Source organism: Dermacentor variabilis, chromosome 4 (assembly GCF_050947875.1).
Source record: "Dermacentor variabilis isolate Ectoservices chromosome 4, ASM5094787v1, whole genome shotgun sequence".
In the NCBI taxonomy this organism is placed as follows: domain Eukaryota; kingdom Metazoa; phylum Arthropoda; class Arachnida; order Ixodida; family Ixodidae; genus Dermacentor; species Dermacentor variabilis.
This window is the reverse complement of record NC_134571.1, coordinates 68,799,213-68,819,227: the sequence shown is the minus strand read 5'-3', so window position 1 is coordinate 68,819,227 and position 20,015 is coordinate 68,799,213. Positions and strand designations below refer to the sequence as shown.

General features: G+C 43.1%; 1 protein-coding gene and 1 pseudogene across 1 annotated transcript; both read left to right on the top strand.

Annotated features, from left to right (window-relative positions):
• The first annotated feature begins 3,424 nt into the window (after positions 1 to 3,424).
• LOC142577805 (very long chain fatty acid elongase AAEL008004 pseudogene) lies at positions 3,425 to 6,625 on the top strand (annotated as a pseudogene).
• Positions 6,626 to 12,722: 6,097 nt separating this feature from the next.
• On the top strand, positions 12,723 to 17,672 carry LOC142577804 (very long chain fatty acid elongase 7-like). The gene is made up of 2 exons (XM_075687251.1): positions 12,723 to 12,991; positions 16,667 to 17,672. Exon 2 carries the CDS (start codon positions 16,712 to 16,714, stop codon positions 17,579 to 17,581), a length of 870 nt encoding a protein of 289 aa, XP_075543366.1. The 5' UTR covers positions 12,723 to 12,991; positions 16,667 to 16,711; the 3' UTR covers positions 17,582 to 17,672.
• Positions 17,673 to 20,015: the final 2,343 nt, after the last annotated feature.

The following is a 20,015-nucleotide window of genomic DNA, read 5'->3' as shown; positions in this document are numbered from 1 at the left end:
GAGCTTCATCGAACACTGGTGCCTACCTAGTCCCGCGCCTACAGGGAACCATGTCGGCGTAAAACAGCTTCGTTGAAGAGATCTACTTATGTACACATCGGCGCATACTCAGTGACCCAAGTTGATCCGATGGTTCCTTTCGAGCCCCGAGCTCAACACAGCAGCCCGTTGCACTAATCATTCGACAGCTAGGCGCAAGCACGGTTAGATGCAAACATAGATACATAGATACAAACATAGATAGATAGCCCCTGTAAAGTGCGTGAAGTACCATAAGAGTGCTAACGCGTTAAAATATGTTTAATTGTTCTGCTGGGATTAGCCGGATAACTGGCACACTACATTTGCCCGGGTGGCGAAAGAGGACTGATGACCGAACGCCGTGTCTCACAGCCGTAGATTGCAAAATACTTCTTGCTATATATATATATATATATATATATATATATATATATATATATATATATATATTGCAAGTACTTTTCTTAAAAGTATTTAGATATGTAGATGATTTCCTAATTGTGTTAAACAGACAGGATCCATCAGACCACGAAGAATCTGTCAAAGAGATGCTAGATGTTCCTATAATATATAGCCATGGTTTAGAACACACCTTTGAACTATAAAAGAACAATAAGTTACAGTCTTTAGACCTCGAACTCAGCCTGGGAACTGAAGTGCACTGGAAGTACCACCCCCAAGCGCAAAAAGAGCTCTTGTCTTATGAGTCAGCCCTCTCTAAGATCGTAAAAAGAGCGATAGCCACAGAGGCATTGGAATCGGCTGCCAGGAAATCATGTAAGCATGCTATAAGAAGCAGCTTCCAACTGCAGATTGAAAGGCTAAAGGAGGCGGGGTTCCCGCAGACAGTTCTAAGTTCTGTAGTAGAGTGCCTGCTCCAGAAGATAAAAGGTAAAGCAAGGAAACACACGCAAGAACAAACCAGGAGATTAAGACCCGTAGTCGTACCGTACTCTCACCGCAGTAGCTCACAACCTGAAAAAGGTCGCGAGTAAATTCAATGTCCCGGTTGTTTTCTCAGCGCCTTCAAAACTCGCTTCATTGTACGCCCGCGTTAACAACCAAAAAACAGAGCACGCGACCTACGGAACCGCGCATACCGATCCACTTGTCAGTTGGAAGGAAGCGGTAGTTCATCAAATTCCACTCTCATGCAAAAAGGTTTACATTGGACAAACGGGGCGGTCTTTAAATGAAAGGCTAAAGAACACGAACGCTCACAGGAAAAAGGAACTGGTTCCAATATGGCCATCCATTGCAAAGAGTGCGGGTACAAGCCTTGCCTAAGAGATACCATTGTTCTGGACAGAAGTCGAGGCAGCGTTGCCCGTGAGCTGAAGGAAGCCTTCCACATTAAAAGAAAGGGCCTTGAATGCGTCAGCAAACCGTCAAAAATTCTGTATAAAAGTGAAATGTCCTCTTTAGAAGCCCTTAGTAAGAACTGAGCATGTTGCCGCGCCGCCTGCGCTTGGTGAAAAATCTTGATCTTTTAGCTTTTAATAGGGTACTCCCTTACGGCGGTGTTTTGTGTATCGCGCAACCATTATCATTTATGGTCATTTGGCCCTATAGGGCCAAATGGTGACACATGGTGTATATATACACCATGTATCATTGTCAGGAACGTCACATTTACAATCGTTTTATCGCCTTTTGCCTGGTTACCACGTTATATTCAACAACGTGTGAGTTGCGCCGCCAGATTTGCGTATGTATATTGGGTGTTTCTGTAAATAAAGCATCAGTTGTTAGTAAGCGCTCATCCGTGTTTCTTCTTGTGTCGTCTGTTTGGCGCTTTAGTACTTCAGTTGGCTAACGTTAGCTAGCCCAGATTGAATGTTTCGCAATTGATGATAAGCACAATGTTCTGCGAAATGAATATTACTTCACTATTGCTTGCCTGAAATTGCGCAGATTGTACATGGGCCTTAAAATGAATTACAAAATTAATAATTCATACTTTTCTATCAGATAACATGACGCAGGTAGCAATTTTTTTGTGCCAGTAATGCTGACTTCAAGTATTCCAGCTGATGTGAGAGAAGTGCGCTATCTGTCAGAGGAGGTTCTTAAATATATTTTTCCCCTAAAACATTCCCATGCATACAACTTGAACGTAGGTAAAGCGTCCTCCGATGGCACAAGTTTGTTCCTGCAGAGAATGCATACGCCTCTTGAAACAACCATTTGTTTTGAAGTTCGGGTCGGACCCCAGAATCTTGTAATTTTTCTGAACAACTCTGGTAACCTAAAGCGTTGTCTCTGCAAAGTGACAGGACTGTGGCAGTTTAGCGCAAGATATCCTTCCTTAAAAGAAAGAAAAAACAAGAATCAGAAAAAACACGTGCATGATTCGGGCCCTCATAATTGTCATAGTAGCCATGTTTTCAGGCAACAACATCAACATACGCAAAACTTTTCACGTAAGTATACTACAGTCTTACATTGGATGGCGTAATCACCAATGTATTACTACTGCCTCGGCGGCCCAGCGCTGCCTCAAGAGTTCATGTTACTGCGAAAGTTGTCTTACGTCACAGGAGTATCATAAGCTTGTTCCCGATTTCATAATGAAGAAAGCTGACATGACATAAATGTAGAAGAAAGGCAGCATGAATGTAATTATTTCCTTGAAAAAGGTACCTTCTAGTTCGGCTGGGCGGACAGCTAGAAATTCCAACATGAAAGGGAGGCTTTCCATAGGCATCAAGTATCACTACGGAAGAAGGTGTGAAAACTATAGTAGCAACTGCGCCACCTCATAAATAACCAGCAATAAATTAGAAAAAAAATTAAATGATAAATGTAGGAAGTGCAGCTCTGCTCCACACGCACAATTACATAACTGCCGTCTATGTAAGTGATTGAGGTGACGTTAACGCTTGAACACATGTGTTGGTCACGTTTCATCACGTTACGTGTCGCTCCAGTCAAAACACAAAGGCTTCCTTTAAAGTGATGGTTACAATCGAGAGGCAATATAATGATTAACATCGGGTAATAGGCCCTTCAGATAGACTAGAGCAGCTCTCGCAAATGTCCTGGCATTACAGCTTCCACAATGGAAATACGCCATTTTCTGCATGCAAATGAAGACTGTCAGTGTCATCTGAAAATAACGGATCTCTCAAGATTTTGTTTGCTTACTTCTTTAATTTGCAGGTGTGTTAAACCTGCAATTATTATTCCAACAATCGGCGCAGAAATTACGCATGTGCGTGCGTATACTTAAGGCATTGTTTTGTGGCGTAATGCGCAACATTCGAGGGAATGAAATATAAGCTGGCGCGGACCCACTGTCATTCAAGATTGCAGCCACATGTGTTTCCGCCCTTTCATCCAACAGGTCTTTATGAGAAAAGGACTTCACTGCTTCTTCCGTCACGCAGAGTTGATACAGGCGTGAAGGTTTTGGCTTTGCGCCCTGTGCTGGTGGTTATAGGTGCCAAAGCATCGTGTTTTGGGACGCTACCTTGACTATGAAAACACCCTCCTTTAGTGCGTCGCAAAGAAAAGCTCATGAACGAATGCGCTGGCTCAGTGTGGCACGAAACATCAGCAAGAACAAGAACCTGAGATCCCAGCTCCAAGCGGCAGCACGTCCGTGTCAGGTAAGCGCAAGCCTATGGCCCCGTGCTTTATTGTAAATTCTTTGTGGCAAAGAAAAGAACCAGTATGCCCTTGCGCTAAAGCAGCAAAATATTCATACGAAAGGTTTTGGTTTATTTCAAGAAGGCGGCTAAGTGAGCATACATGGTAGCTGGATACAACCGTGAACCATATTATTATTTTCTATCTTGAGAAGATGGCCTTTCTGGGTTGCCCACTTCGCGCCTGTGTCCAGAGGCTACTGAGAAAACACCGATGAAAGTATCCATCGCTCAGACATTTCTGAACCTAGAAGAGCTATTTCACCCTCGCGAGGGAAATAAGCATTGGAGTACTACACATTTAGGTTTCATCCATAAAGAATAATGCTCACAGAATAAAAATTATGCGACCACAAATAGGGACACCGACAATGCGTGGCCAACACATGCATGAAAAGCAACGACGTACTCTTTTCTTTTTCTTGTCTGCAGTACATGCTACCTCCCCACCTCCTCGCTAGGCATTATTAGAAATCAATTTTTAATGTTACCATGGCGTTCAATTATGCCTATGTGACTTACCTGTAAACTACAGGGCCGTCCCAAGCTGCATGTTTTTTTTTTTTTGTGATGTCGCACAGTTACTCTAATGACGTGCACTGTTCTCTGAGCTCAAAAATAATTATCCGTTGTCTAAGAAATGCACCAAATTTGTGCTGCTAAAGATATGTACAGGGTCAGATGTATACAAAAGAACGCTGTATACGGGGATTCCCCTTTTTGCTGGCGCGGATATACATTCAGTCGAATGCGATCGTAAGAAATACGTCGAGCTTCTTCGTGTTAATTGAAGGCAAGCATCGCTTTCTGCTCTCACTGACGAAACTTCACTTAATATAGGCTTCGAAGAAAAATCATGTCATGCCTATATAGTAAATGAATGTGAACACAGCCGTAGCACTTACCAACGCGAGTATGATACCCATCGCATTCGAGGAAACAGCGCTGACACTAATGTCCCAGACGGTGGTTTGGTTAAGTCCTAACAGAGACGTCACTCTCAGTCAGTTCACGCGATCCAGAATCTGGCTAGATATAACTAGAATTAGCAGCAATTGAAATAAATCATTTGAATCCGTCTTTCTCCGCTCTCGAAAAAAAAAACATGTTCTCCAACTTGCTTTAGCCTTGCTGCACCAAAAATGCCATTTGGAAGTCATCTTCTTTGGTTCCAGCAGCCCATGTATAGATGTGTGCAAAGCAGCAGATTACCCAGCACCTCTGTAGCAGTCAGATGAAACAGTATGCGCTTTGCATCTATCATTGCCCACAAAAGCTCCACTAAGATGTAAAAATATTAAAAATGTGCTTATTAGAATAAAAGAAAAACTAGGAGGTTTATTTCTGTTTATGTAAGTCTGATAATATGCAATATCTAATGAAGTGAACTTTTCAAATTCTAATTTACACAAAAGAACAAACCATGTTCTTAAAGTGTTAATTGGCATTTCAATGTAGCCGTTAATCAGCATGTGCATTAATGTCATCTCAACTGAAATTAGGAACCACGCTAGATACGTTTACTTCAGGTGCGATATTTAGGTGAATACCATTGAGAGAGAACACATGCTTAAGCTAGGTTCCTGTCGGAGAGCAACAATTCTGACCACCTTTGCCGGATACTCGGTCACGCAAGCACACTACTCGCCTTGCCCATTGTGGTTCCTATGAAGCAACCTTAAGCCCTGCATAGCGATTTTTTTGGTTTGTAGCAAGATGAGAGCATGTATAACTAAAGTACCTGACACCGACATTCTTATCCAATTTGTGAATGAGAAATTTTCCCAAATAATTTATTTTTTACGTTTTGTGGGTGTTAACGTCAAGATTCTTACATGTTTAATTAGGCAAGATCTTGCGTGCCCGTTGTTTAAGGGCAATGCCTTCTGTTTGAGGTATTTTCTCCCGCACGTGCTCGTTTTCGCAGACGTCTGCTCCTACCCCCCGCGAGGATCCAAGATGCTGACACTTGTCCTGGCTCCCGTGAGATACCTATGGGAAGTGTACGAGAAAGGAGACCCCCGAACGAAGAACTATCCTCTAGTGCTTAACCCTTTGTTCGTGTTCCCTTTCCTCGCCGGCTACTTGTACTTCGTGAAGGTTGCCGGGCCCCGATGGATGGCGAACAAGGAGCCGTACAGAATCATTAACCTCATCCGTTTCCACAACGCGTTCATGGTCGTCGCTTCTGCCTGGTTTCTTTACCTGCTCCTTAAGTTCACGTACCTTCCTGGAGGCCGCTACAGCTTGTGGTGCCAGGGTATCACTGGCTACATGGACGAAGAGATGACACGCTATTACAAGTACGGCTGGTTCTTCATTGCAGCGCGCTATGCCGATCACTTGGACACGGTGTTCTTCGTGCTCCGTAAGAAGTTCAATCACATCACTCACCTGCACGTCATTCACCACACCATCGTCACGATAAACATCTGGTACTGGTCCCTATACGCACCCGAGGGACAGCCGGCGTTCGGCCTCGGTCTCAACGTGTTTGTGCACATCATCATGTACACCTACTATCTGCTGGCAACTATGGGACCGACCGTGAGAAAATACCTCTGGTGGAAGAAGTACCTGACGAGGCTCCAAATTGCCCAGTTTGTGCTCTCCATAACTCACATGTCGATACCACTGTTCGTTGAGTGCGGATTTCCAAGACACCTCATTGTCATAGCCAACCTGCAGACATTCCTAATACTGTGCTTGTTCGTCAATTTTTACGTAAAAGCGTACGTTACCCGCAAGGATAACGGACCCGCTAGCGTTCACGTGCGTTTGACCACAAATGGCTCTGATGCACTTCGCAAAGAACAATAAATTGGGCCGGCTGGTGTATAAAAACAAAAGCGAATTACACGTTGGCAATAAAATATAATCAGCGAATGTTTGTTATTCATGATGCAAAAGACATTGACTCGTAATTTTAGCACTGAAACAAAGAAGAGGCTTCCATGAGCAGATGTAATTGATTATGAGCTTTGCTAGGCGGTATAACATCACCGGCATTAACTACAGGCCTTAACATTTCAACTAAAAGCAAGAGGAGTTCAGGTTTCCGTTATTTCATGAAACTAAAGAAAATACATTTCTCAGAGCAGTATAGCCGGTCCTCACCGTATATGTGTGGTAACGATTTCAAGGAACAAGTAATTATATGTGAACCTGTTTTTGTGATTCCCTGAGCACACATTTCGCCCAAATTTTAATCGCATAGTTGGGTCCGAGTACAAAAACTAATGTTGTTTTGAGGAAGTTGACGCCGGTGGCTGTGAGCACATTAACAGAAGACACTGTGCGAAAGAAGTGTGGGGGTAGAAAGCAGGATAACGATGAAGTCTTTCTGCACTTAATTGGTAATAGTGAAGGACCTGGCTTGCGGTCATAGGGTCGGCCCTTAAGCAGTGACAAATTTCATCGTCTTGCGTCATCCGAAACGTTTCCGCCATACATTTTAAAAATTAATTTTATTTTTCTGCACAGGTCTCTTAAATTATCACAAATTCCGCATTAATTGCATCAACATATTTTGATGTAGAGCACCAAGAATAATGAGATTGTTACTCAACACATGAATGAGCCAATTTCCCACAAATATTGCAATTTCACTTTAAATGCGTTGTTGTGTATTATATGACATTTGTATTCAATTCAGTCACATGCTTATTAAGACCAGAGCTGTGATGGTTTTTCATGGTTTTGTGTAAACTATACACGGCGTATGAAAAACCCAGTAAGCAGTGATGACATAGTTTTTAACTTCGCTCTCGTAGCAGAAGCATTGTGCTTTCTAGTGGAATGCTTGTAAACCGTGAAACCTTGTTTATAAAAAAAGTCTTGCTGATATTGTTGCTGCCCTCATATCCATTATTGTTTTAGTTGGTGCCTTCGGATGTCATCATCCCTTAAGAATAGTGCTAAAAGCGACTTCGGTTGTTGTACTACGATTCAGTATGAATGACACATGCTCAATATGTGGTCCCGTCACCCATGCTTAGCTCAAAAAACAAATACGGAGGAATATGGCAAAGAAAGAAGTGTGTGCTGTAACTTGAATCAACAACGAAGGTCGTTGGCTGCAAAGCCAAAACCATTTAATTGCTCGGGAAAGCGGCGTCGACTGCTCGCTTTCAAAAAATATTTTAGGTTATTCGTACCTCCTCAGTCTTATGGCATGCAACATATACCTACCGGTGGAGAAGCCGACGGCGGAATTCGCATCGCACGCTAGTACTAATAGCTTCTTAAGGGGGCCTTAAAGCACTTTTCCAATTAATCATGGAATGGCCTTACTATCAGAGGACGTCCTCTCACGAATTTCATGCTGCAAAAATGTTTCGAGTTCTACAACTATACGTGGAGTTATCGCACCGACAACCGGCTTTCTCTCTCTTTTCGTCTCCGCTAGCCCGCCGAAAGCTACACAGCGGAGAAGGCAAGAAGGTGCGATAGTGCGTGAAAGCAGAAACCCACCTACACATAATATCTCGAAATATTGAAGTGGTGGTCATCGCATAACCGGTGGCTAAATTGGCTCTAGCCCCTTAAATAAACGTCTGCGAAAGTATAATACTCTTATCAGGCTCACTGGCGAATATCAAAAGGGACGCGCCCCTTCGAGTTAGTTTTTCCAAATTCAGGCTTCATTCAGCAATGCATTACAGCAAAGAATACGTGACTGCTGCAATTGCACATCTTTCGCCTGTTAAAAAAGAAAAGAAACGTACTAAAATCAAAGCACGTCTGTAGCGAATCTGAAACGCAAAGACGCAAGAAGATATTCCAAACAACGTAGAAGGACTTAAATTTGAGCTAGTTCGCAGGAATTCATGTTAGAAAAAGTTATGTGTGGAGGACGCTCGCATTGTTCGCTTCCTTTTTCTTGCGTCCATGTCTGCACGCTTAACTTTTTCTAACATGACAACACCTTGTACCAGCGATACTTTGATAGCGCTGATTGACTGAGTCTTGCGCCCCGAAACGAAACGCGGAGCATCAAATATGCCTTAAATCAAATGAGCCTAAATTGCCGCTGTTGGCATTACTAGTACCCTCCTCCTTGGCTTCCTCTCCTTTGTTTCTTTTCATGCGGTAACTCTTCTCCTCCTGTACAGAATAAGAAACCAGACACGCGTCTGGTTGACCGTCATGAGTCTCTCACCTTCTTTTTCTCCTCATTCTCCTAAACAGACCCGCTGACTGACAAACAGGTCTGAATGGAGGCCTGTTTGGCACGCAAGCACGCTTGAACGGGACTAGTTCACCAGCCATACAAGACCAGACCAGTTTATCGCTTATATTGGTTCAAACTGGACCAGTTTTGCAGCCGTATTGTACCAGACCATATCAGTTGAACACTTGAACAGGTTCAAATAGGCATTATATGGTTGACACCGAGTAAAATAGCACAGGGCCATTCCTAAGCTGTATATGGAACTCCCATGTGCGCACACACACACACACACACACACACACACACACACACACACACACACACACACACACACACACACACACACACACACACACACACACACACACACACACACACACACACACACACACACACACACACACACACACACACACACACACACACACACACACACACACACACACACACACACGCACGCACGCACGCACAGCTCCTCCCATTTCTTCAATAACACGTGGTTTTGTAGGCAGGGTGCATTGTTTTAAGCGGAACGTTAAAGAAGACTGCAAAATTTAATCGGAAAATGCCAGGGCAAATGAATTATCTGTCAGGCGGACATCACATGCACGAAAAATACAGTCAATACTTAAACTAATCACATCAACGATGTTCTTAATTACGACTCGTGCTTACAATGGAAAGTTGTATAGGCAGTCGTCATAAAAGCCTAGTTCCGTGATTGATACATGTAAAAATCGTCATACAGAACGAAATAAATGATGACAAATTATTCATTAAATTCGTCTGATTACCCGCGTAGCATGGTAAAGTGTGGTTCTGGGTGCAACTCCCTTGTGAGATGTAGGGCGGTGAAAAGCAAAGCTGCGCCGCACTGCACGATATAGCGGTCCATCTCGCTCCTGCTGCTGGAGGGACTATTCGCCCAATCGGGAGTTTCGCAAAGCGTCAATCGGAATCAGCTCGTGGGAAGAAGTACGCACGACGGCAGCTTCATCTTGCACCACATTTTTAACGGCACACATAGCCGCGCTTCGCGGTGCCGCGTGCGTTATCAGGTGAATTGAACGAATAACTTGACGCCAGTGATTTTGGCATACGTGACCCTATTGAAAGGCGAAAACCCACAATTAGACATTTGTAGCGCTTCCCTTCAATATTTCATTTAAAGAGATGTGCCGCAACGTTTATCATTGAAAACGTAATAATACAACTACTTCATTTAGTGAATAAATTACCTTAGTTCTTCCTTTCAAATAATGTCCGCCTGGCCACATAAATTATCTTCAGCGACGTAATTCAAGTACCTCTTGTAGGTTTTTAAACAGTGTGCGATATAAAATATTACACCGCGTACTTCAATCACTAGTGTAGAATACTTCTCTATCGCAACCTCATAGAAGCTCTCCCAAACAGGCAATTAAATTAGACTCCCCACAACATTGACACATGTGCAACGTCTTATAATACTTATATAACTTTGTCAGAAAGCCGTGTATATGAATCTACCATCTCGCAATACATGTTTCTTACTCAAACAACTAAATATCCAAGGAAGAGGCAAATATGATTCAGCTGTAATGAGAAATAGCACAAAATCAACAATATCTCGAGATACGGTACAGTGAATCAGTGCGCCGAAGTGTGATATGCAGGTATGTCATATAGTCTTCGCGTTCATTATGAAGATTAAGAGCAGAGTGCGAAAGCTGAGAAGACAAGACTGCTACGCGCATGCATAGCAGAGAGCTTGACCATAGCTTAATTTTTGTGTACTTTCATTTTGCATTGTATTACGTCTGCGCTAATTGTTCTAATGAGATTGTGCATGCCGAAAGATTCGTTTCTCTATACCTTTGTATCAGACGACGTTCCAGGCAGATCAATACGTGACAGTGCCATTCTTGGCACTGCCACGCATTGATAACTTCGCAAGCACAATGCAGAGTTATCTTCAAGTCTGGTTACAAACGCTCAGGTGTGCCGAGCATGTCAGAACAGTGAACTATTTTGGTCAACGTCAAACCACATTAAACAAACCTGTTCCAAACAGGTCAAACGGGCTTACGCAGGAAGAAACTAAACGGGTTTAGGAACAATTAGGCAGGACTAGACTAAACGTGTTCAAACGGAACTGAACAAGACCTGGACCAAACGGGTGCTGTTTCATATCTATATTTGCTGGGATCTGGGCGCCCAAGCGGCACACAACAGTTATTCGTCGATATCAATAGAGTGCCGCCGGCGCTGGCAGCAATCGAACTAGTGGCGTCGTGTACACAGATATATGAAAACGTAACAAACCCAAAGGGGTGTACCAGCAGGGTTTTCTTCTCTGGTCTACTGTTCTACGTATAGAAAGGAGCAAATGAAAAGAAAATAGAACGTGTGCGAATGACAATGATAGTTTGCAGCGAGCCATATACACTTGCGATGTATGTATTCGTACTTGTGCGGCGCTCGTCACGACACACACACGCCTATCATGTGGTGCTATTAGAAGAACGTCACAACCAATTAGGGGCTACGCCAGGTCTGTTGCACACGACGCGGAACCGATGCCGTCAATAAAATGCGCGGATCTCGAGATCGGATAAAAAAGAAAAGCTGGATATCTCTGGTATTCGGATTTCCAGTCACTATTAGTGTACGTGAACAGTATAGTATACTACAGTTCTAACGGCTATATACGGCCGCAAGCTGCTCGAAAATATAACGTTTTTCACAGTGTTCACTGCTCACAAGCATTTGTGGTCGGCCGTAGATGTGGACTGAATATCCTTGCTGTCTCACATACTCACAGCCTAGTTAGAATTATGCTAACATCGCAAGCGCAGTAAGTAATTAATTGTAAAATGTAAATAAAAAAGCACCCATTGTTTTATGTTCAGTCACACTCGATTCGGATAGCGTAATGTACATTCGTTGAAGGCTCTGTCATTTTAACCCGCTGCGGTGGTTTAGCGGCAATGGCGTGGCGCTGCTAAGCACGAGGTCATGGGATCAAACTCTGGCCGCGGCGGCCGCCTTTCGCTGGGGGCGACATGCAAAAGCGGCCGTGTTCCGTGCATTGGGGGCAGGTCAAAGATCCCCTGGTGGTCAAAATTAAACCGCAGTCCCCCCCCCCCCCCCCATACTACAGCGTGCCTCATAATCAAATCATGGTTTTGGGGCGTGAGGTCCCAGAACTCATTCATCCTGTTTCCTTTCATTCTACATCCATCCATGAAAACTCCGAAATGGATCTAAATGCCTGTATATACTACGACCTTGGCTATTTTTATTTCTCGATAGACTTGTAACGTTCGTATAGTTTTCGCTGTAGCTTTAAAGTGTGTTTTCAGCGCCCGTACTGTTTTGTCCTTCGTTCAGTTTAATCACCGTTCTTTTCTTAGAGCCAGCGCATATTTAAACCCTTTCGCTTTATTTTCTCGCAACATCTGCTAGGCAAGAAATAACAGATAGAACAAGATCCAGGGGTAGTAGATGGGAACATAAGTTTACAAAATCCGCGCAAGAAAAAGTTAAACACAGCACATTATGTACCTTGTTCCAGCTCGCTTAAGGTCCAACTTCCACACCTAAAAATTCAAAGTCAGCACTTGACTCGGTTCTCTCGCCCCTCTTCATGGGCGAAGGTCTCCGCATAATTGCCTAAAGTAATCACGAAGGGAGCAAACAGAAAACCAAAAGAAAGGAAGAAGTAAACAATAAAAAAGTAGCCCTCTCTTTCGTGCTCGCACGGTCGGGATAAGAGCACACCATCGCGCTGCATGCGCATTGCGTGTTGCGGGCAACAAGAACTCGGCACAGGATTACTTCTTTCCCGCTGACGACATGGAAGGCAGAGGTAGTAATCACATCAACAAGAGAAGAAAAAAAAACGCGACCTTGTTTGCACTTGTGACGTTGCCGAGTGGTGAGCGCACGTCGATTTTATTGTTCTCACACCGAAGGTGCGTGGTCTGCTCTCCAGGCCAACGAGAACGCCACCGCCCGGTCGCGGATCCCCCGAATGCACCATTTCTTTTCTTTCCTTCTCCGCTCGAGTCAGGAAGGCACTTAGTCCGCTGTGTTTGGTCAACATTCACGCTCCTGGAATTCGGATAGCCGAAGAACAAAGAACGCCTGGACCACTTGTAGCCAGGTAAGATGAACGCTTGAGGTGCGTTTAATTTTGCGTTAAGTTTGTGGCATCCCGCAAAGCAAAGCTTGAAGCGTATGTCGTTACCCATTTGATTAATAGCATACAATATGTTTCAACAACACGTTAATTCTGATTAAACGCGCTTGAGTTTATTGTTAACAACTTTAATGTGGATATGTGTGTTCCGTGTATTCTAGAAACAAGCAAACTTGAACTTTAAACGTGAGACACATAAAATAGCCTTCGCGACCATATTCAGCGACGAATATTGTTGTGCGCAAAAAAAAATATGGTGCCAATTCTCGTTCTAAGTTAAAGCAGAAAGCTTTTAGCGTATATTAACACTTTGTTTTATCCCGACGGTTTGGACTTTCGTTAGCAAGGCACGTTTGAACCAGGTAATAAATTTTCAGCCGACCAATGCTAAATAAAATCGGCTTTCGTATTACTTTTCATTGTACTCCTACTTATATATAACCGCTGAACATCGCAGTTGACTATTGGTTAGAGATGTGAACGCAGTTTAACAAGGATCACGCTTTCGCCAAAGCGCCTTCAACGAAGCCACAGTAAATGAGCAAATGCTGGTATTAAATTACGTCATAATAGAGCCTTTACTTTTACTGTGGTACTTATATTGCTGTATAGGAATATCTCTTTGCAAACGTTATTTTTGGGTAAGCCACTCTCCGCTCTTCATAACTATTTCACGCATCTCCAGCCACGGCATTGCATCTGTAATGTGCATGTAGTCAAGGTGTCCTTAATTAGGAAAAATTCAACCTTGCAGGGATCACTACAAATCAGCAGATTTAAGTCCTTGTAGCTTCCTATTATCTTTCCTAAATATTTAGAAAACTTTTATACCGACACATCTTGAAGAAAATGGAGACATAATAGAACGCGAGCAGCGTTGTTAACAGAAGTTCACAAAGTTACCGTGAATTGATGCACGACTTCACAAGGAAAATAATTTGAATAAAGATTAATTTATCATAGATTTGATGGGTAGGAAAACCACAAAAACGTTCACGTCCCTTTTTTCTTGACACTAATCTCACGATAGTACCAAACGTGACAGAAGTTGCTACATAAAGAGAACCATCGTCGCTTAGCTCCAACTGCTCTATTGAACCACAGAGAGCTAGCTGTGCGTAAAATTTTCATCTGAGATACTAGAAGGATGAATAAAAGGACACCTTTGGCATTTTAAGTATCATTGAGAAGGTATCGAAAATGTCGAAATTTTAGTTTTGTACGCACTCGTCCCATTGACAGACTCACAGTGTCATCAAGGAACACCTATTTTAAAGTTCGTCTGAAAAGATTACTAGATAGCCAACCCAAGCTACTATACCGATGATATACTGAAAGTCGATGAGGATATTTTGACTACCGCTGCATGCAAAAAAGAATAAAATACTTAACTTGGACGCTCAAGTATGAATAAATGTGTACCTAAATATATATACTTTTTACAGTTTTATATTGGCCTTTGATTATTTCAACAAGTGCTGCTGAAATGGCCGTGCTCAATCAAGGCGTCACTTATTGTCTAGAACGAGCACCCAGCATGCCAGCGGTTCGGTTGCGTGCCTGATCGTAACATGATAGATTCTTTCGAAAATCAGCCAGGTCTTGAGCTGAATACGCAGCCGCAAATAAATCTCCTCTAGTAATGACGAGTGAGGTTACCCTCTCAGGCATACTTAACGCACACTTGGGTTTCAGAACTCCAGCAGATACTTAGTACAAATTCTGTGTTCGATTCATATTTGTTTGGGCTGGCGTGTGGTTATTGCAACGGTTCCGCTATCTGCGTCAAAAGAATTCTATGCACTTTCTGGCTGTAATGGATTTCCTTGTTCAAGAAAAGGCGCTGAAGGAATTCTTTTTTTAAATTCTTTTTCCAGAATGGTAGGAAGACACGTGTAAGGTAGTTAGTAGAAAATACTTTTCTTTCTCATAATGGACAATAGACGAGAAACTTAACGGCAACGAAAGGGCAAGGGTTCCTTGTTACGCGGCCCAATTTCAGGAGTGCGATCTCGAGTACATAGGAAGGGTAGAAATTCAGCCTTGATGGTACGTCATACTACAAGTGGGTCGCTAGGTACAGAGACAGACGAAGGGTAGAACACTGTGCTAACTTGTCCAAGTTAGCGCCTGTGTTATGCCCTCCGTCTGTCCCTTATTCTTGAGCTTCACAAGCATAGTATATATGGAAGAGTGGGAATTCTCCTGGCCAGTGGGTAGCAATGTTTTCATAAACGCAACACGCGACGTTGAATGTTTTGTGAAACACACTCATCTCAAGGAACGAGAAGAAAGTGGGCTAACCGGGGGGCCCAATTTTTATTAATGGAATCATGAGAAGCTAACAAACAAGGACACCAGGGACAACATAGGGTAAATTGCTTGTACCTACTGATTGAATTAAAGAAATCCACTTTCATTGAGATTAATTTATCATTTCTTTAATTCAATTAGTAACTACGAGTAATTTCCTCTATGTTGTCCCTGGTGTCATTGTTTGTCGGCTTCTCACGATTATTTCAGGGAAGTGATACAGGAGATCTCATTTCCGCCTGCACAATTGCCCCCTAGGGAACGTCGCTGAGGAGCGAAAGATAACGTTGTTGTGATTTTCTTGCCATTCGCTCATGTACCAGGGTAATTTCTCGCTCATAGGACTACTTATATAAGCATGGCTCCGCATGCAGCCAAGTTAGCGCAGTTTATTACTGAAATAGCGGCATGTCTGGAAGTATAAAGGGTTTTTGTCTGATATGGTAATGGCAATAAAGATGTACTCACCACAGACAACACTGTTCATTTCTTTGCTATTGTGATACTTTTATAGCCCCTTTTATAGTGTCCTCTATACCAGAAGCGCCGTTATAGAGAGTTTGTGAACTCGCTCATTCACCAGCTTTGCTAGCTAACAGTAAATATCAGAATAAAGAATGCCTATTAACTTCCCTTCTACATATTAACTTAACCTATTGTCAACTTGAAAGGTTTTGGCTCCCGCCACTTAATCAACAGAAATGATATCTTTAGCTGTAAATGCACATATTCAATAAAAACACCTATAGCTACATCATTCTAGTTCTTATAGATTCTGGAAAGTAAGTATGTTCATTAAAACTTTATTAAATCTTCTTTCATCTAACTTTACATCTTTAAGCATAGCGAAAATGACATTCTTTTAATGCTAATAAACAATATGCAACAAAACACGTTGACAGAGATTTCCCCTTTTAGTCTGTCATTCATATTACTGCCAAATACCTCGAAGAAATGTTTAATCTCGCTCGCTTAACCTGTCTTTGTTCTTCTTTCTTTCAGTGATGTTATATATCACAAACTTAGGTTGCATGTCCAAACTTGAAAATATAGCCTATTTTATTTATGGCGTATTTCGAGATCACATTAGCCCTAAATCAGTAAAGAAAAGCTGACCAGCGTCATGCCAGAGGAAGATTGTTAACAAACAACGAACATCATCTATTTTAGTTTCCGAACCGACATGCATCGGAGTCTTTTATCCGAATGTGATAGATTGCTCGCAATATTTCTATCGTACTTTTTTGGCACTCTGTGTATAATAAGATTAAATGAAATCAATACACACCCGCTGCAACTCTTAGACTATTGTGCTTTTTTTTTCAGCTTTTCACTTCACCATCTTGCAGGACACCAGCCGTCGGCAACGAGATGACGTTCACAGTGAACCCTTTCGCATTAGCGGACAGGCTCGTGCAGATGGGTGATCCCAGGACCAGAGACTACCCGCTCGTCGTGAACCCGCTTTTCGTGTTCCCGCTCGTGTTCTTCTATTTGTACTTCGTCAAGATCGCCGGTCCGCGCTGGATGAAAGACAAAAAGCCCTTTGACATCATCAATGCAGTGCGCGCGTACAACCTGTTCATGGTCGCAGTGAGCGCCGTATTCCTTTACTTGCACCTGAGACTCACATACTTGCCTGGTGGCCGCTACAGCCTGTGGTGCCAAGGTATCACTGGCTATACGGACGACGAGCTCACCCGCTACTACAAGTATGGCTGGTTCTTCGTCGCTGTGCGATACGCCGATCTCCTGGACACTGTGTTCTGTGTGCTGCGCAAGAAGTTCAACCAGATAACTCACCTGCACGTTATCCATCACACCCTGGTGACGGTCAACGTGTGGTTCTACACCTTGTTTGCGCCCGAAGGACAACCGGCGCTAGGATTGGCCATAAACGTGTTTGTGCACATCATCATGTACTTCTACTACTTCCTTGCCACGTTGGGCCCAAACGTTCGCAAGCACCTCTGGTGGAAGAAGTACCTGACCACAATGCAAATCGTGCAGTTCATCATAGTCATGGCACACATCTCCATACCGTTGTTCGTGGACTGTGGATTCCCTAGGTCCATCGCAATCATCGGCAATCTGCAAACTTTGTTATTGTTGTGCATGTTCGTGAACTTTTACATTAAGGCGTACATGAATAAGGCTAGTTCCTCAAAACCTATTGTACAGTCAGAATTGAAAGTAAGCGAAAATGGGCGCAATACTACCCCAAACGACAAGCAAGATTGACCTATGTTTATGTGCCACACCTTCTTTGTAAATTCAGAACATCTAATAAAAAACAAGAAAATCACGTTTACAATATTGTTCTTTTTCCTGTCAGATTCGCTTGTCAGACTTACCAGCAACCAGCCAATCTTCTTCCCCCAACATTCTTTTTTCTTTAAGTCATCAATGTCAACTGAAAGATACAATGGTTACGCATAACGAGACCGGGACATATCAGGGTGAGTGTGATATCGAAGGTCTACGGGGACGCCATTTTATTATATCCAGAACTGCGGAGTTTAGTAGATTGGAGTGCCCTCTTGTGGAGCTAGTTCCTAGGATACGTCCCCTTCACCATCTCGGATTGACCAAATGGTGGCACCACCTCTTAAATAAACTGCAATCGCATTCGCTGCTTAACGCATTTATTTTGCCCCGAGTGCCTATGACATGAAGACTCTCGTGGTCTAGCGTTCTCCACAAAGCAGCTTCTGTGTCATGTACACGGTCGAGGGCGCATCGCATTCTGCATCTTACGAACTCCTCACAAATAACAAAAGTTGGAAGCAGAAGAACTCCGCGCTATGACACTCTTAATGCGAAAGTTTATATCTCTCCTTCCTTTTTTTTTTACTGGGCTACCAAAGACACCGACAATGTCACCTTCGCCATACTACAGCATTTCCTGGTCGTATCTTTTCAGATCATTCACCTCTCCCGTTCATCCTGGAGCAACTGCTACCATAGCATTTGTTTTGTTTTATGCATTGAGAACTCGCTCCCTCGTGGGTGTAACCGAGTCGGCGAGACCTGTCGTCCCAGTAAGAAAGCGGAAGTCATTTTCCTTAGCTACTGAAATCCTCGAAGCAGCGAAGCAAAATCACGCCTTTCACTTTTTGATGCCTGCCAGCCTGCGGATGCTGTCATTCAGTACTCGTCAGCTTTACCGGCCCTGGGAGGAGCGGCTCCTTTCTGTTCCCCGTTATGCGGGCGATGACACAAATGAAAGTATTTCGTCACGACCACGCTCATTTTCGGGTCAAGTCCTAAATTAGACATGTGCCCGCCCACGTACAAGATCCTGTGAGAGAAGTTACCCCCCTCGAGACTGTGCTGCTGCTGCCGACATATCAAGCCAGTGTCGCTTGCATCAGTCAACGGCTCCAGCCACGCATAGAGAAGTCGTTTAAAGTGCAACCAAAGTGCGAGCTCATTCTAACCTTTTTTCAGTGTGACGTCGAAGTAGGTGAGTTTCAGATCTTACAAAACTACTTTCACTATTTTGCGTATGTTTGATCAGAGTTACATTTCTAGCACTTCCGGCGTACAGTGCAGTGAAAACCAGGTATATTTATGACGCCTTGTTTACCTTCCACTTTTACAGCCGGAACTAACACTTTCTCTTTTGGTCATAGGGCGAGTATCGCTTGCTGCACATATATTAAATTGATATGCATGCTAAAAAATTTCTTCAACAGGATGTCTTCGTTAGTTAAAACAACGGACTTAACTTGCCGTGAGTGTTACTTAAACCGCTCGCAGTTGGTTAAAGAGCTTTGTACATTACTTTGTGCGCCACTTAAAGCAAGCGAAAGAGTTCCGCCGAAGGAAAAAAAGCAATCCCGCACGATGTGGCTAAAGGTTGGCGGTGAACTTCTTTGCTTAAGAAAAGGAACCGCGTTAATAGGATTCGCAATGGATACGTGACCGCGATATTGACAACACAGTCGTGAACATACCTTTGTACGTTTTCCATTTCCTCTTTAATCACCGTGTTTTGTGGACATCGCACGCTCCATGAATGATTCTATATCAGAAATATTTCACATGCTTAACGCATACTCGGCGAGCATTTAATAAAATTCTCGCAGGTGCTTAGTAGGGTGTTGCTAAAGCATTACACATGATCAAACAGCGAGTAGCACGCGAAGCCGTTAGACTATGGTAAGACGTGCGCCCTACTTTACTGATGCTGAAAGTTGTTCAATTTGTCTACTGGCATTGTAGAATATGGCAACAGCACTAGGAAGACGATGACAACCAAGAACTATACATGATGTTAGGTGCCTTTTATGTATGTAAGCATTGGTGCGCTACAGTTAGTTGATGCCGGCGCCCGTCTTGTGTAGTTAGCGTTTGTCTTCGTCTTCCTTAGCGCTGTAATCGAATTTCATGATGATTTACCTTAAGCGAAGTCTAAATGTTAAGCAAAAAGCATTGAAACAGACCAATCTATGTAGAGCTGTTTGTTTCACCACAAAACTGGCCCTTACGCAGGCAAATTGGGAAACATGTATTATCGTTGCTACATGAAATGAAAATGAAATTTTGGGGTTTTACGTGCCAAACCCACGATTCGATTATAAGGCACACCGTAGTGGTGGATTCCGGAGTAATTTGGATCACCTGGGTTTCTTTAACGTGCACCTAAATCTAAGTACATTGGTGTTTTCGC